We start from the raw sequence: 18,504 nt of genomic DNA on the forward strand, positions 1-18,504 counted from the left end.
TTACAGTTCGGCTTCGCTCAACTCTATTTAAGAATTCTACATTGCCAGGTCTTGTAAAAAGCATCCAAACACAGAAGACATGACTGCAGCAAACAGCATTCTGGTTATTACTTACAAACCTAAACAGTCCCAACACTTTATGAACAGGAGCATTTTTCATTTCACTCCAGAGCGTTTACCACCCGCCACCACCAGCATCAAATGCAGTTCACATTGGCGTTAAACAGAAAAGAACGCACACCTCATACAGCATTCACAGCAGTAGACATTTCAAGAAGAGGGAAAAATTATTATATTTGAACACAAACGCAATTGAAACAGTTATATCTTTTAGGCAGGAAAAAAAATAAGCTCGTCTTCCAAATGAACAAGAAACATTGGTGCGTTACTTGCTCCCACAGCTCTCTGCACACGCTCAGTATGGCCACTGGATCGAGAGATACATCTTAAACTTACCTACCCCCCACACTAAGCCATACTATCTACATGTCCCAAACAGAGGACTTTGATTCCATGTTCGAGCTAAAGCCTCTATTGAACCCAGTACCAGAGCCAGCATTAGGAGAACCCCAGCCTATAGCAGAGTTCAAGCCATAAGAGTTACTACCTGAGCCAAAACTCTGTGGCTGGTCTCTTGGCTGATTCCCTTCCCACGGATTGATACCTTGTGGACCAGGCTCATTCTGCTGACTCTCAAGCATATCCATCATCCCCAAGCTGCTCTGTAAGGTCGCATGCACACGCCGCTGCGCGGATCTTTCTTGAGTTTGGGAACGCAATTGCTGTTCCCAATGCACAGGCATCCACAGAACGGGCTGGACCACCAAACAATATGCCGTGTTCATAAGGCCTGAGGATGCCGGAGCAGCAGCCATCATTGTAGGGTCAACGCTGAATGCCCTAAAGTTCATGACACCACCACTCCTCATGTTATTAGGCTGGTTGTGCGCAAGGCCACTATTGTTTGGCCTGTTATTTGGATATCCCCAATTCCCAAAGATGGGTCCTGGGACTCTGCCACCGCTCTCCAAAGGGCTCTTTCTATTGTATTTAGCTGCAGATATGTGAACACTGAATCCTTTGATAAGCAGATCTTCTCCACAGATAGACTGGGCAACCTTGGGAAAAAAAATAAAGACATTCACTCACCGAGGTGACATCTACAAATCCAATTCTAGCACCAATGACTGGGAAAAACATTGGAATTACCGAGCTTCTAAACAACGGCACATTGATTAACCCTTTCACTACCGGGCCACTTTCCACCTTAAATCCCAGGCCGATTTTTGCAAATCTGACATGTGTCCCTTTATGTGGTAATAACTTTAGAACACTTATACTTATCCAAGCCATTCAGAGACTGTTTTCTCGTGACACATTGTACTTCATGACAGTGGTAAATTTGAATCGATATATTTCACCTTTATTTATAAAATAATCCCAAATTTTCCAAAAAAATTGAAAAATTGACTTTTCTAAATTTGAATTTCTCTACTTTTAAGACAGCTAGTAATGCCTCATAAAATGGTTACCAATCAGCATTCCCCATATGTCTGCTTTATGTTGGCATCATTTTGTAAATATTCGTTTTATTTTTACGACATTAGAAGACTTTCAACAAAGTTTCCAAAACCATTTTTTAAGCACCAATTCAGTTATAAAGTGATTTTGAGGGGCTTACATAATGGAAACCACCCATAAATGACCCCATTTTAGAAACTACACCCCTCAAATTATTCAAAACTGATGTTACAAACTTTGTTAACCCTTGAGGTGTTCCACAAGAATTAAAGGAAAATGGAGGTGAAATTTCAGAATTTTTTATATTAATCAATTTTTGCTTGCAATACAGCAAGGGTTAACAGCAAAATAAACATTTTGGAGGCAGATTTCACAAGATTGGTTATTAGGCACCATTTTGTATTTGAAGGGAGCCTGACATACCCCTACAGTGGAAACCCTTAAAAAGTGACCCCATTTTGGAAACTACACCCCTTAAAGATTATGGGCCAGATTTATCATTAGCTCAGGTCAGAATAATGGAGTGAAAAAGTCCCAAAAAAAGTCCCAAACGCTAAAACTGCGCACAAATTTGCGACTTTTCTCTGCTGTGCACTATGCTCGCCAGTTTTCTGAAAGTGGGCGTGTTTTCTTATGTAAATGAATCTCTAAACAGATTTACTATTGGGACTATTTAAAAAGTCGCAAAAAAGTCGCAATTTCACTCCAGTGAGGACCATGCTTATCTTATGAGACTTTTTAATTTACATGCGACTTTTTCATAAAACGTGCAACTTTTTCGTAAAGATGTGCGACTTTTGTAAAGCTGCTTACTGACGGATAAACTGCTTCCGTCAAACCACATTTATTACAGTCTTAAAGGGCCGATCATAAATCTGACTTGGCTAAAACTGACTTTAGCCATATGTTAAAGTGGAGTGAGCTGTCAGAGTAATGATAAATCTGGCCCTATGTGTCACCGCCAGGTCTCTGAGAGGTTCTGACAGACGTTCTTCAGTACCTCCAGCATGATGTTCTTTTGTTTAGCTTTCGCTTTGACATCTCTTCTCCCTCTCCCAGCTGTCATCTATTAGCAGTGATTGCCTCCCTATATATCTCCTCCCATACTGCCTCACTTTGCGGTTTATACTACTTCCTGGATTGGGTTCACTGCTTGAAGTTGCTACTGCTGGTTCCTCAGATAAGTCTATTTCTGTATTTGTGTTTTCCTGTTGGCTTGATTCTAGATGACCCTTACTCCCTCCGTATTAAGTGCAGGGAGCCGGTGGTCGTGTCCCCTCACTATTATAGGGTTTGCAGGTGTCACTCAGTCTAAGGTACGTGGACATGCAACTTTCTATCATTGAGATCTTTGCATGGGCTGAGCAGTGAGGGAGAGCTCTAGGGCTTTAATAGGGCTCACCCTTTTGTTCCTTAGTTTGGGATCAAGTCAGTCGGATCTTTATTTGTTACTTATTGTTTCCTGCAACACCATCCGTGACATTATGTTAAGGATGGTATTGAGCACTTTGACCCCCTAAGCGTTTTACGGAATTTGGAAACACTTCGCTGTAAAAATAAAGTTTTGTTTCTTCCAAATTTTTCATTTTCACAAGGGGTAACAGGAGAAAAAGCATCAACTAAATTGTTACCCATTTTCTCCTGAATACGGTAACACCCCATATGTGGTGATAAACTGCTGTGGGGGCTCATGGCAGGACTCAGAACAGAAGGAGCGCCATATGGCTTTTGCAGCGCAGATTTTGATGGATTGGTTTACGGGTGCCATTGGTTTTTATTTTTTAAGTTAAGTGACTGTCTTATGTGGGGGCTCATTTTTTGCGGGATGAGGTGACGGTTTGATTGGTACCATTTTGATCGCTAGGTATTAAACTTTGTGAGGCAAGGTGAAAAAACATGGCTGTTTTGGCATAGTTTGGCCACCCCGCAGGATACCGCGGTCAGTGCTGACCGAGGCAGTGCAAGGGTTAATGCGCCGGCATCAGCGTTTTCACCGATGCCGACTTATACAGCAGGGGTCCGGCTATCAGTAACTGCCGGACCCCTGCAGCTGATCAGGCGGGAGCAGCTCCTGCGCCCGCCCAGAGCACCGTAGCTGTACGGTGCTGGGATTTGTGACCCTGATACCAGCGCCGTCCATGTACGGTGCTGGTATCCTACGGGTTAAAGGGCTTGTCCAGGTTCAGGGCTGAAGCCGGATATAAGCTCCCCTTCACTCCATTACCATGTAGGAGTGCAGCATTTCCTTGCTCCGATGCTCCACTTGTGCAGGGCACGGTCTGTTTTACTGCCGGTGACAGATCAGGCTTCACATCAGTATGCTAGGCAGAGACTTCCATCTAGCAGTGAGCCTGGTGACGTCACCAACACAAATGGGTAGTGTATAGCAGTGTTCTTGGCATCAGTGATACTCTCCTCTAAAAGCACCCAGAACAGCTATCTACACGGCCCATTTGTGCCAGTGACATCACCGGGTTCCCTGCTGGGCACAAGTCTCTGCCTAGCACACTGATGTGAAGCTCGGTACGTCACCAGCTGGCGACAAGCTACACGATGCAAGGAAAGGGGGGCTTGTATCAGGTTCAGCTTTGAACGCAGCCACTCCTTTAATGACTTGTATTAGGAATGTAAGTGAGTGCTCTCATCTGGGGATTAAGGGCATAAACTCTTGGACTCACTACTATCTTGAGAACGGGGTCCTACCTTACCCTGATAGAAGGCTGTGCACGCATGGATCTCTATTCACTTCTATGGAAGTTTCAAAAATAGCCAAGCATGGGTCCCCTTTTCAAGATCGTTGTGCTGGTCCCACTTCTGAGACCTGCCTCCATCAGACATTTAGGACACACCAGTGGATGTGCCACAAGTATAGATGGGACAACCCCTTTAAAGCCAGACAGCCACATGGCAAAAAGGGGAAAGCTAAGAAAACTGGTGGTCTGTCATATCCACAATTGTCAGTGTGAGCACATTTCAGAAGCTACCCAATGCTCAGGCAAGAACTGGAGCCATTAGTATTTTCTCCATAGATGTGCTATGGAAGGTCTGATCTGTGGAAGCCAGAGCTATATTGCCCACATACAGGGGACTATGTTTATTTGCTTATATAATAGGAAATGATACAATCCTCTAATATGCATGTATATAAAATTCTGCATACATACCTCTCATATCAGACAGCTGACCCCTATATGAAGAAGAATGGTACAGCCCATGTATCAGTCCTGTGTAATGTATCCATGGCCGTCATGCACACACCCTTCACCATACAATTTATGACATTACTGACGCCATGTTTAGTCCTAACCAGCCCTCCTACGGATGCATTTTAAAGGACTAAAATGGACTGTGACAAAGGCACGGATATAAAAAGGTCCATGAACAGAATTTTAAATAGATGAATATTAGTAAATTGCTCAATTAAACGGGAATACCTGGTTAACAAGAAGTGAGCGCTTGCACTCAGCCCCCCAGACATCACTGCTTAGTTCTGCAGCAGATTTGTTCTACTTAAAGGGAGTGCCCCAAGTCTTCCACAGCCCTGACTCTGCATTCACTCTCCATGGGAGCCTCTGAAGCCTTAAAGGGAGTGCCCCAAGTCTTCCACAGCCCTGACTCTGCATTCACTCTCCATGGGAGCCTCTGAAGACTTAAAGGGAGTGCCCCAAGTCTTCCACAGCCCTGACTCTGCATTCACTCTCCATGGGAGCCTCTGAAGACCTAAAGGGAGTGCCCCAAGTCTTCCACAGCCCTGACTCTGCATTCACTCTCCATGGGAGCCTCTGAAGACTTAAAGGGAGTGCCCCAAGTCTTCCACAGCCCTGACTCTGCATTCACTCTCCATGGGAGCCTCTGAAGACTTAAAGGGAGTGCCCCAAGTCTTCCACAGCCCTGACTCTGCATTCACTCTCCATCGGAGCCTCTGAAGACTTAAAGGGAGTGCCTCAAGTCTTCCACAGCCCTGACTCTGCATTCACTCTCCATGGGAGCCTCTGAAAACTTAGTGCCCCAAGTCTTCCACAGCCCTGACTCTGCATTCACTCTCCATGGGAGCCTCTGAAGACTTAAAGGGAATGCCCCAAGTCTTCCACAGCCCTGACTCTGCATTCACTCTCCATGAGAGCCTCTGAAGACTTGAAGGGAGTGCCCCAAGTCTTCCACAGCCCTGACTCTGCATTCACTCTCCATGGGAGCCTCTGAAGACTTACAGGGAGTGCCCCAAGTCTTCCACAGCCCTGACTCTGCATTCACTCTCCATGGGAGCCTCTGAAGACTTAAAGGGAGTGCCCCAAGTCTTCCACAGCCCTGACTCTGCATTCACTCTCCATGGGAACCTCTGAAGACTTAAAGGAAGTGCCCCAAGTCTTCCACAGCCCTGACTCTGCATTCACTCTCCATGGGAGCCTCTGAAGACTTAAAGGGAGTGCCCCAAGTCTTCCACAGCCCTGACTCTGCATTCACTCTCCATGGGAACCTCTAAAGACTTAAAGGGAGTGCCCCAAGTCTTCCACAGCCCTGACTCTGCATTCACTCTCCATGGGAGCCTCTGAAGACTTGAAGGGAGTGCCCCAAGTCTTCCACAGCCCTGACTCTGCATTCACTCTCCATGGGAGCCTCTGAAGACTTAAAGGGAGTGCCCCAAGTCTTCCACAGCCCTGACTCTGCATTCACTCTCCATGGGAGCCTCTGAAGACTTAAAGGGAGTGCCCCAAGTCTTCCACAGCCCTGACTCTGCATTCACTCTCCATGGGAGCCTCTGAAGACTTAAAGGGAGTGCCCCAAGTCTTCCACAGCCCTGACTCTGCATTCACTCTCCATGGGAGCCTCTGAAGACTTAAAGGGAGTGCCCCAAGTCTTCCACAGCCCTGACTCTGCATTCACTCTCCATGGGAGCCTCTGAAGACTTAAAGGGAGTGCCCCAAGTCTTCCACAGACCTGACTCTGCATTCACTCTCCATGGGAGCCTCTGAAGACTTAAAGGGAGTGCCCCAAGTCTTCCACAGCCCTGACTCTGCATTCACTCTCCATGGGAGCCTCTGAAGACTTGAAGGGAGTGCCCCAAGTCTTCCACAGCCCTGACTCTGCATTCACTCTCCATGGGAGCCTCTGAAGACTTAAAGGGAGTGCCCCAAGTCTTCCACAGCCCTGACTCTGCATTCACTCTCCATGGGAGCCTCTGAAGACTTAAAGGGAGTGCCACAAGTTTTCCACAGCCCTGTCTCTGCATTCACTCTCCATGGGAGCCTCTGAAGACTTAAAGGGAGTGCCCCAAGTCTTCCACAGCCCTGACTCTGCATTCACTCTCCATGGGAGCCTCTGAAGACTTAAAGGGAGTGCCCCAAGTCTTCCACAGCCCTGACTCTGCATTCACTCTCCATGGGAGCCTCTGAAGACTTAAAGGGAGTGCCCCAAGTCTTCCACAGCCCTGACTCTGCATTCACTCTCCATGGGAGCCTCTGAAGACTTAAAGGGAGTGCCTCAAGTCTTCCACAGCCCTGACTCTGCATTCACTCTCCATAGGAGCCTCTGAAGACTTAGTGCCCCAAGTCTTCCACAGCCCTGACTCTGCATTCACTCTCCATGGGAGCCTCTGAAGACTTAAAGGGAGTGCCCCAAGTCTTCCACAGCCCTGACTCTGCATTCACTCTTCATGGGAGCCTCTGAATATTTATAGGGAGTGCCCCAAGTCTTCCACAGCCCTGACTCTGCATTCACTCTCCATGGGAGCCTCTGAAGACTTAAAGGGAGTGCCCCAAGTCTTCCACAGCCCTGACTCTGCATTCACTCTCCATGGGAGCCTCTGAAGACTTAAAGGGAGTGCCCCAAGTCTTCCACAGCCCTGACTCTGCATTCACTCTCCATGGGAGCCTCTGAAGACTTTAAGGGAGTGCCCCAAGTCTTCCACAGCCCTGACTCTGCATTCACTCTCCATGGGAGCCTCTGAAGACTTAAAGGGAGTGCCCCAAGTCTTCCACAGCCCTGACTCTGCATTCACTCTCCATGGGAGCCTCTGAAGACTTACAGGGAGTGCCCCAAGTCTTCCACAGCCCTGACTCTGCATTCACTCTCCATGGGAGCCTCTGAAGACTTAAAGGGAGTGCCCCAAGTCTTCCACAGCCCTGACTCTGCATTCACTCTCCATGGGAGCCTCTGAAGACTTAAAGGGAGTGCCCCAAGTCTTCCACAGCCCTGACTCTGCATTCACTCTCCATGGGAGCCTCTGAAGACTTAAAGGGAGTGCCCCAAGTCTTCCACAGCCCTGACTCTGCATTCACTCTCCATGGGAGCCTCTGAAGACTTAAAGGGAGTGCCTCAAGTCTTCCACAGCCCTGACTCTGCATTCACTCTCCATGGGAGCCTCTGAAAACTTAGTGCCCCAAGTCTTCCACAGCCCTGACTCTGCATTCACTCTCCATGGGAGCCTCTGAAGACTTAAAGGGAATGCCCCAAGTCTTCCACAGCCCTGACTCTGCATTCACTCTCCATGAGAGCCTCTGAAGACTTGAAGGGAGTGCCCCAAGTCTTCCACAGCCCTGACTCTGCATTCACTCTCCATGGGAGCCTCTGAAGACTTAAAGGGAGTGCCCCAAGTCTTCCACAGCCCTGACTCTGCATTCACTCTCCATGGGAGCCTCTGAAGACTTTAAGGGAGTGCCCCAAGTCTTCCACAGCCCTGACTCTGCATTCACTCTCCATGGGAACCTCTGAAGACTTAAAGGGAGTGCCCCAAGTCTTCCACAGCCCTGACTCTGCATTCACTCTCCATGGGAGCCTCTGAAGACTTGAAGGGAGTGCCCCAAGTCTTCCACAGCCCTGACTCTGCATTCACTCTCCATGGGAGCCTCTGAAGACTTAAAGGGAGTGCCCCAAGTCTTCCACAGCCCTGACTCTGCATTCACTCTCCATGGGAGCCTCTGAAGACTTAAAGGGAGTGCCCCAAGTCTTCCACAGCCCTGACTCTGCATTCACTCTCCATGGGAGCCTCTGAAGACTTAAAGGGAGTGCCCCAAGTCTTCCACAGCCCTGACCCTGCATTCACTCTCCATGGGAGCCTCTGAAGACTTAAAGGGAGTGCCCCAAGTCTTCCACAGCCCTGACTCTGCATTCACTCTCCATGGGAGCCTCTGAAGACTTAAAGGGAGTGCCCCAAGTCTTCCACAGCCCTGACTCTGCATTCACTCTCCATGGGAGCCTCTGAAGACTTAAAGGGAGTGCCCCAAGTCTTCCACAGCCCTGACTCTGCATTCACTCTCCATGGGAGCCTCTGAAGACTTAAAGGGAGTGCCCCAAGTCTTCCACAGCCCTGACTCTGCATTCACTCTCCATGGGAGCCTCTGAAGACTTAAAGGAAGTGCCCCAAGTCTTCCACAGCCCTGACTCTGCATTCACTCTCCATGGGAGCCTCTGAAGACTTGAAGGGAGTGCCCCAAGTCTTCCACAGCCCTGACTCTGCATTCACTCTCCATGGGAGCCTCTGAAGACTTAAAGGGAGTGCCCCAAGTCTTCCACAGCCCTGACTCTGCATTCACTCTCCATGGGAGCCTCTGAAGACTTAAAGGGAGTGCCACAAGTTTTCCACAGCCCTGTCTCTGCATTCACTCTCCATGGGAGCCTCTGAAGACTTAAAGGGAGTGCCCCAAGTCTTCCACAGCCCTGACTCTGCATTCACTCTCCATGGGAGCCTCTGAAGACTTAAAGGGAGTGCCCCAAGTCTTCCACAGCCCTGACTCTGCATTCACTCTCCATGGGAGCCTCTGAAGACTTAAAGGGAGTGCCCCAAGTCTTCCACAGCCCTGACTCTGCATTCACTCTCCATGGGAGCCTCTGAAGACTTAAAAGGAGTGCCTCAAGTCTTCCACAGCCCTGACTCTGCATTCACTCTCCATGGGAGCCTCTGAAGACTTAGTGCCCCAAGTCTTCCACAGCCCTGACTCTGCATTCACTCTCCATGGGAGCCTCTGAAGACTTAAAGGGAGTGCCCCAAGTCTTCCACAGCCCTGACTCTGCATTCACTCTTCATGGGAGCCTCTGAATATTTATAGGGAGTGCCCCAAGTCTTCCACAGCCCTGACTCTGCATTCACTCTCCATGGGAGCCTCTGAAGACTTAAAGGGAGTGCCCCAAGTCTTCCACAGCCCTGACTCTGCATTCACTCTCCATGGGAGCCTCTGAAGACTTAAAGGGAGTGCCCCAAGTCTTCCACAGCCCTGACTATGCATTCACTCTCCATGGGAGCCTCTGAAGACTTAAAGGGAGTGCCCCAAGTCTTCCACAGCCCTGACTCTGCATTCACTCTCCATGGGAGCCTCTGAAGACTTAGTGCCCCAAGTCTTCCACAGCCCTGACTCTGCATTCACTCTCCATGGGAGCCTCTGAAGACTTAAAGGGAGTGCCCCAAGTCTTCCACAGCCCTGACTCTGCATTCACTCTCCATGGCAGCCTCTGAAGACTTAAAGGGAGTGCCCCAAGTCTTCCACAGCCCTGACTCTCCATGGGAGCCTCTGAAGACTTAAAGGGAGTGCCCCAAGTCTTCCACAGCCCTGACTCTGCATTCACTCTCCATGGGAGCCTCTGAAGACTTAAAGGGAGTGCCCCAAGTCTTCCACAGCCCTGACTCTGCATTCACTCTCCATGGGAGCCTCTGAAGACTTAAAGGGAGTGCCCCAAGTCTTCCACAGCCCTGACTATGCATTCACTCTCCATGGGAGCCTCTGAAGACTTAAAGGGAGTGCCCCAAGTCTTCCACAGCCCTGACTCTGCATTCACTCTCCATGGGAGCCTCTGAAGACTTAGTGCCCCAAGTCTTCCACAGCCCTGACTCTGCATTCACTCTCCATGGGAGCCTCTGAAGACTTAAAGGGAGTGCCCCAAGTCTTCCACAGCCCTGACTCTGCATTCACTCTCCATGGCAGCCTCTGAAGACTTAAAGGGAGTGCCCCAAGTCTTCCACAGCCCTGACTCTCCATGGGAGCCTCTGAAGACTTAAAGGGAGTGCCCCAAGTCTTCCACAGCCCTGACTCTGCATTCACTCTCCATGGGAGCCTCTGAAGACTTAAAGGGAGTGCCCCAAGTCTTCCACAGCCCTGACTCTGCATTCACTCTCCATGGGAGCCTCTGAAGACTTAAAGGGAGTGCCCCAAGTCTTCCACAGCTCTGACTCTGCATTCACTCTCCATGGGAGCCTCTGAAGACTTAAAGGGAGTGCCCCAAGTCTTCCACAGCCCTGACTCTGCATTCACTCTCCATGGGAGCCTCTGAAGACTTAAAGAGAGTGCCCCAAGTCTTCCACAGCCCTGACTCTGCATTCACTCTCCATGGGAGCCTCTGAAGACTTAAAGGGAGTGCCCCAAGTCTTCCACAGCCCTGACTCTGCATTCACTCTCCATGGGAGCCTCTGAAGACTTAAAAGGAGTGCCTCAAGTCTTCCACAGCCCTGACTCTGCATTCACTCTCCATGGGAGCCTCTGAAGACTTAGTGCCCCAAGTCTTCCACAGCCCTGACTCTGCATTCACTCTCCATGGGAGCCTCTGAAGACTTAAAGGGAGTGCCCCAAGTCTTCCACAGCCCTGACTCTGCATTCACTCTTCATGGGAGCCTCTGAATATTTATAGGGAGTGCCCCAAGTCTTCCACAGCCCTGACTCTGCATTCACTCACCATGGGAGCCTCTGAAGACTTAAAGGGAGTGCCCCAAGTCTTCCACAGCCCTGACTCTGCATTCACTCTCCATGGGAGCCTCTGAAGACTTAAAGGGAGTGCCCCAAGTCTTCCACAGCCCTGACTCTGCATTCACTCTCCATGGGAGCCTCTGAAGACTTAAAGGGAGTGCCCCAAGTCTTCCACAGCCCTGACTCTGCATTCACTCTCCATGGGAGCCTCTGAAGACTTAAAGGGAGTGCCCCAAGTCTTCCACAGCCCTGACTATGCATTCACTCTCCATGGGAGCCTCTGAAGACTTAAAGGGAGTGCCCCAAGTCTTCCACAGCCCTGACTATGCATTCACTCTCCATGGGAGCCTCTGAAGACTTAAAGGGAGTGCCCCAAGTCTTCCACAGCCCTGACTCTGCATTCACTCTCCATGGGAGCCTCTGAAGACTTAGTGCCCCAAGTCTTCCACAGCCCTGACTCTGCATTCACTCTCCATGGGAGCCTCTGAAGACTTAAAGGGAGTGCCCCAAGTCTTCCACAGCCCTGACTCTGCATTCACTCTCCATGGCAGCCTCTGAAGACTTAAAGGGAGTGCCCCAAGTCTTCCACAGCCCTGACTCTCCATGGGAGCCTCTGAAGACTTAAAGGGAGTGCCCCAAGTCTTCCACAGCCCTGACTCTGCATTCACTCTCCATGGGAGCCTCTGAAGACTTAAAGGGAGTGCCCCAAGTCTTCCACAGCCCTGACTCTGCATTCACTCTCCATGGGAGCCTCTGAAGACTTAAAGGGAGTGCCCCCAAGTCTTCCACAGCCCTGACTCTGCATTCACTCTCCATGGGAGCCTCTGAAGACTACAGCAGGATGGGCAGGGTGTACATGGGGAACTGGACCCCCACCAATCAGGTACTTCGTTATCCCTTATTCTGTGGGCAGGGGATAGCTTCAAAACTTGGCACAACCCCTTTAAAATGTAGGAATGAACACGTTAAAAACCATTTACTCTTGCAGAACAGATGACAGATACAATATATAACTTAGCTGCCTCTTACCTGCTCATCGACAAAGGTCACAAAGGCATACGCTTTAAATGGCTTCGGGATATACACATCCACAACCTCCCCGTACTGCGTGAAGAAATGGCGAAGTTCCTCCGCTGTCATATCCTCAGTGCACCGGCCAACATATACCGTACAGCTGCGGATAGGTTCATCCGGGCTTAGCTGTAGAGAAGCCAAAATGAGTGCGAGGCCTAGAAGTATGCATCCCAACGTCGTGACGAATAGTAATAAAGTGACATGGCAGCGTCACGTGAATGGGCGCAGCAGAGCTGTTAACATTTCCAGAGAACCCTCCATATACAGCTAATAAAAGAATGCATCAAAAATAATGTAAAATCAGGTTTTTAGGTCTAACTTTTTTGGTGGCAATTTTTAAGTTTTCCATATAATCTATTAAAAAAAATCAAAAAAGTACTGCAGTTCCCACACTAGCCACTAAGGCCAACCTTGTGGGCTGTACAGATCACTTCAATAATCCTACCATTATCCTCACAGGCAGGATTACAATGACGTATCTACTCCTCAGTGTGCCTATAAAATCCTCCCATAGAAGCCAAGGACTCCCCTACGGTTAACAGCACCTATGGCCTATACTGGCGGCTTTAAATAATGTAATTGCTGTCAGACCGTTCAGGCAAGATGGCTGCCTCCACGGTCCGGGTCGGAAGATAGAAGGAACAAAGTCTGCCATGAAACTAGATTAGAACCAAGGGACTTGTGTGTCACTGTCTGGTTTTAACGGGCAGTAAAGACTTCAGTGACATATCCCCTTAAAGAGGACCTTTCCTGGGTTTGTAGTAATTGAGATAAATATCTGTACCTGCGGGGTACCCCCCGCTGATGCTGCCACCCTGCCTGGTTTTTAAAATAGCGCTCCTGCGTCCCGTTTTGGCCCCCCACAAATTACGCGCTCAGTATGCTAATACGGAGCAATGAGGAGGAGACGGAGTCTCTCTGTGGACGTCTCCTTCTCCCTGGCGGTAACGCTGTCCAATCGCAGCACGGACCCTCACAGCCAGGGAGAAGGAGACGCCCACAGAGAAAGACTCCGCCTCCTCCTCATTGCTCCGTATTGGCATAATGAGCGCAGAATTTGTGGGGGGCCATAACGGGGTGCAGAAGCGCTATTTAAAAAAAACAGACAGGGTGGCAGCATCAGGTACAGATTAGGCCTGCACGATATATGGCCAAAGCAATCGTATCGCGATAATCAACAATTGTGATATGGCGAGTTGGCCGACCCAAAAATGCTGTGATAACCTACAATGATACACGGCCGCCCCGATGCCGCACAGCGCGGTCGGCGGGTGTATCAACAGAGGGAGGAGGGGCTGGGGGCCAGCATCTAGATTAGGAATGACAGTGGGGACTGGTGCAGTCCCTGTATCCTAATGTATCGGCCCCGCTCACTGTTGTATAATCTTATCTAACCTGCATTGCTAAGATTTAATAATCATGTGTAATCCAGCTTTATTACTTACAACTAGGTTCTGTAGCAGGGAGGAGGCAGGCCGGGAGGGCGGGCGGGAGAGGCGCGTCACTGACTACGTCATGCACCTGCGCCGCACACTTTATGAATGAAGCAGGTAGCGCGGGCGCGTGACGTAGTGACGCACCACCCGCCCATCCTCCCGGCCTGCCTCCTCCCTGCTACAGAACCTAGTTGTGAGTAATACAGCTGGATTACACATGATTATTATATTTTAGCAATGCAGGTTAGATAAGATTATACAACATCTTCCTAATCAAGATGCCGGCCCCCAGCCCCTGTATTTGGGGTCATTCACACTGCAGGGACACTGTTATGGGGGGGATCTGTGGTTGGCACATAGCATAAGATGCTATAACAGTGCCATCCACAGATCCCCCCATAGCAGTGTCATCCGCAGACCCCCCCCATAACAGTGCCATACACAGAGCACCCCCATAACAGTGCCATCTAGAGATCCCCTCCATCGCAGTGTCATCCACAGATCCCCATAACAGTGCCATCCAGAGATCCCCATAACAGTGCCATCCACAGATCCCTCCCATAACAGTGCCATCTAGAGATCCCCCATAACAGTGCCATCCACAGACCCCCCATAACAGTGCCATCCATAGATCCCCCCTAACAGTGTCATCCACAGATCTCCTCCATAACAGTGTCATTCAGAGATCCCCCATAACAGTGCCATCCACAGATCCCCCCATAGCAGTGTCATCCACAGATCCCCCCATAACAGTGCTATACACAGAGCCCCCCCCCATAACAGTGCCATCCACAGATCCCCTCCATAGCAGTGTCATCCACAGATCCCCCCCATAGCAGTGTCATCCACAGATGCCCCATCACAGTGCCATCCAGAGATCCCCATAACAGTGCCATCTAGAGATCCCCATAACAGTGCCATCCACAGATCCCCCCATAACAGTGCCATCCTGAAATCCCCATAACAGTGTCATCCACAGATCCTCCATAACAGTGCCATCCACAGATCCCCCATAATAGTGTCATCCACAGATCTCCTCCATAACAGTGCCATCCACAGATCCCCCATCACAGTGTCATCCACAGATCTCCTCCATAACAGTGTCATTCAGAGATCCCCCATAACAGTGCCATACAGAGATCCTCATAACAGTGCCATCCAGAGATCCCCATAACAGTGCCATCCACAGATCCCCCCATAACAGTGCCATCCTGAAATCCCCATAACAGTGTCATCCACAGATCCTCCATAACAGTGCCATCCACAGATCCCCCATAATAGTGTCATCCACAGATCTCCTCCATAACAGTGCCATCCACAGATCCCCCATCACAGTGTCATCCACAGATCTCCTCCATAACAGTGTCATTCAGAGATCCCCCATAACAGTGCCATACAGAGATCCTCATAACAGTGCCCAGGGCTGTGGAGTCGGTAGATAAATGTTCCGACTTCGACTCCTCAGTTTTATGTACTTCCGACTCCCCGACTCCGACTCCTCTGTATTAATATGCGAATGTATTTTATACATTCCTTGAGGGAAAGAAACGCAACCTACCACAGGACTACTGGCTGGGAAGCCAACAGTCTACTGTATTGCACAGTTTAAGCAAAAGACAAACACAATGAAAACAAAGTTTTATTAATTTTTTTTTATTAATCAATCAAGTGGCTGGATAGTAGCAGCAGGCATAAACATCAGGAACAGGATCTTTACAGGAATTGATCTTCTGCTGAAGATAGGGCAGTGGGAGGATCCAGGAAGGGGCATTTATTCTAAAACATGATTTTCCTAGGAGAATCCCATAGTCATGTGTAAAGTTTAAGCTACAATCGGAGTTTACAAGTTTATATAGCCTTAGCTAAATGACAGCAGTTTTTCCAATGGTTTACAGCTTCAGTCTTGAACTATTGGCCCTCCATTCCCTTCACTTATACAAGTGTCTCACTCTCTATTTAACCCCTTATCAGTGAGAGGCGAGGTTACACATGGACGCTGCGTTCCCTGTAAAAGCAGAACACAACACTATGGAAAGTATAAGTATTGCAGCTCCTAATTGTGCGTTGCGTGCCATATAGTGAAGCACATGAAAAGCTTCTTCACGGTCACTTAACGTGTTCGTTTTGCGGTTACGTGACGCACTGCATGCATTGGTCTTTATTCTTACAGTAGAGAAGTAATTAATTATAACTTTTTGTGAATTGGGACATTTAAACTTGCTTTTTTTTTTTATTCCAATCTAAATTTAGTAGGAGTCGGAGTCGGTGCATTGTTTGCTGACTCCGACTCCAGGTACCCAAAATTTCCCCCGACTCCTCGACTCCGACTCCACAGCCCTGACAGTGCCATCCACAGATCCCCCATAATAGTGTCATCCACAGATCCCCCATAACAGTGCCATCCAGAGATCCCCCATAATAGTGCCATCTACAGACCCCCCCATAACAGTGTCATCCACAGATCCCCCATAATAGTGTCATCCACAGATCCCCCATAACAGTGCCATCTACAGATCCCCCATAATAGTATCATCCACAGATCCTCCATAATAGTGTCATTCACAGATCCCCCATAATAGTGTCATCCACAGACCCCCCATAATAGTATCATCCTGTCATGGTCTTACCTGCTTGCTGCTCTCCTTCGTTTGACATGTGCTGGCGGCCATCTTGGTTTCTGGGTTTCTTGTAGCCTTCCACCCTGCGGCTCCTCCTTCCCCTGGGAGGAGCTGGATGCCTAGCTCATATATATAGGAGGTCTGTGGCTTCAGTTCCTTGCTTGGTCCTCTTGTGTTCACATGCTTCTAAGACTGCTTCTGGTTCCTGATCCTGGCTTCGTCTGACTACCCTGCTGGTTCCTGATCCTGGCTTCGTCTGACTACCCTGCAGGTTCCTGATCCTGGCTTCGTCTGACTACCCTGCTGGTTCCTGATCCTGGCTTCGTCTGACTACCCTTCTGGTTCCTGACCTCTGGCTTCGCAAAGACTCTGCTCGGTTTCACCATCCGTTTGGACTTTTGCTTTACAGCTTTATTTTCAATAAAGCCTTCTTATTTTCACTTATCTCTTGTTGTACGTCTGGTTCATGGTTCCGTGACATTAGGACCAAGCCATGAATTCTGACGGTGCAGGGCCATCCTCGCTACCCACGCTGGTTGCCAGACTTGATCAGCAGGATCACCTGTTGGGTCGGTTCGCTGTGGCGTTGCAAACCCTGCTTGAACGCACGGCTCATTTCGCTCCCGTTGCCGATGGGTCGGTTGTCGCTCCTGGGCTCGCTCCTACTGCCGCTCCGGTTGTTGCGCCAGAGTCTACCCCGACACCTGTTGTTGCGCCTGCGGTGTTTCGGGGTATGACCGGTTCTGCCCCTCTTCCACAGCGCTTTGGGGGAGAGCCAACTCAGTGCCGAGGTTTCCTTAACCAGGTGGGCATTTATTTCGAGTTGCTGCCACATGCCTTTCCTACTGAGAGATCAAAGGTGGGCTTCTTGATCTCGCTGCTCTCGGACAAGGCCTTGGCCTGGGCCAGCCCTTTATGGGAGAACAACAATCCGGTGGTTGCCGAGTTTTCCGGTTTTGTTGCTTCTCTTCGGAAGGTATTCGATGTGCCGGCTCGTGCTGCCTCTGCTGCGAAGCTCCTTATGTCCATCAGACAGGGTTCACGATCCGTAGCTGAATACGCCATTGAGTTTCGTACCCTGGCAGCAGAGGTGGGCTGGAATAATGAGGCTCTGGTCGCTGCTTTCTCTCATGGTCTCTCGGATGCCTTGAAGGATGAGGTTGCAGCTAAGGACCTACCAGTTGAGCTCGAGTCTCTTATTTCTTTCCTGATTTTGATTGACACCAGACTCAGGGAGAGACCTTCCTTTAAGGAGAACCTGCGGAGGTCTTCTAACAGATTGGTGCCTACGTTTGCTGTCCCGCCCGTGCCTCCCTCTCCTCCCACGCCTCCTGGGGATGACTTGTCTGGGGGTGAACCCATGCAGCTGGGGTTTGCTCGCCTGTCCGAGGGGGAGAGGGCACTCCGGAGACGCGAGGGCCGATGCATGTACTGTGGTCTCGGTGGGCATTTTCGGTTGGCATGTCCGAACCGTCCGGGAAACGCTCGTACCCTGAGATCCTGTCGGGGGCAGATCTTGGGTGGAGTCTCCTCGTCCCCGGTTTCCCGTGTTGACAAACCACTGATCACTGTTGTCCTCTCCTGGGTCGGGGGCTCGGTGACGACCCAGGCGTTGGTGGACTCTGGTGCTGGTGGTTTGTTCATTGATAGTGTGTTCGCTGCCGCCAATTCCATTCCTCTGCAGGCTCGAGGTTCCCCACTGGCTCTTGAGGCGATAGACGGCAGACCCCTTCTGCCGCCACACGTGACTCATGAGACCCTTCCAGTGGGGATAGCCATTGGTGCCGTTCACAGAGAGTCGGTCTGCCTCCAGGTTATTTCGTCTCCACACTACTCGGTGGTCTTGGGGTACCCCTGGCTCCAGAAGCATAATCCGACTTTCGATTGGAGATCGGCCGAGATCCTCTCGTGATCACCGCAGTGTGGGGCTAGTTGCATCCATGGGTCTGTCAAGTTGCTGTGTACTTCCTCGGACTCTCTGTTGCCTCCTGAATACGAGGAGTACCGGGATGTATTCGATAAGGTGCGCGCGGTTGCCCTACCTCCGCACCGCCCATACGATTGTGCCATAGAGTTACAATCTGGTGCCGTTCCTCCTCGTGGCAAAGTCTATCCACTGTCGGTAGCGGAGAATGAGGCCATGGAGGAGTACGTGAGGGAGGCGCTTTCACGCGGACACATTCGCAA

General features: G+C 49.9%; 1 protein-coding gene across 1 annotated transcript in view; it reads right to left on the reverse strand.

Annotated features, from left to right (window-relative positions):
- Positions 1 to 419: 419 nt before the first annotated feature.
- Positions 420 to 18,504, reverse strand: part of LOC120985013 (TAR DNA-binding protein 43-like) — a 28,624-nt gene continuing 10,539 nt past the window's right edge. Inside the window, exons 4-6 of the mRNA XM_040413461.1 lie at positions 12,219 to 12,389; positions 861 to 1,118; positions 420 to 746 (exon numbers count right to left, since the gene is read on the reverse strand). Coding sequence (XP_040269395.1) covers positions 483 to 746; positions 861 to 1,118; positions 12,219 to 12,389 — 693 coding nt within the window. The 3' untranslated portion in view covers positions 420 to 482. The remainder of the gene's footprint in view (positions 747 to 860; positions 1,119 to 12,218; positions 12,390 to 18,504) is intronic.

Source organism: Bufo bufo, unplaced genomic scaffold (assembly GCF_905171765.1).
Source record: "Bufo bufo unplaced genomic scaffold, aBufBuf1.1, whole genome shotgun sequence".
Classification (NCBI taxonomy): Eukaryota; Metazoa; Chordata; class Amphibia; order Anura; family Bufonidae; genus Bufo; species Bufo bufo.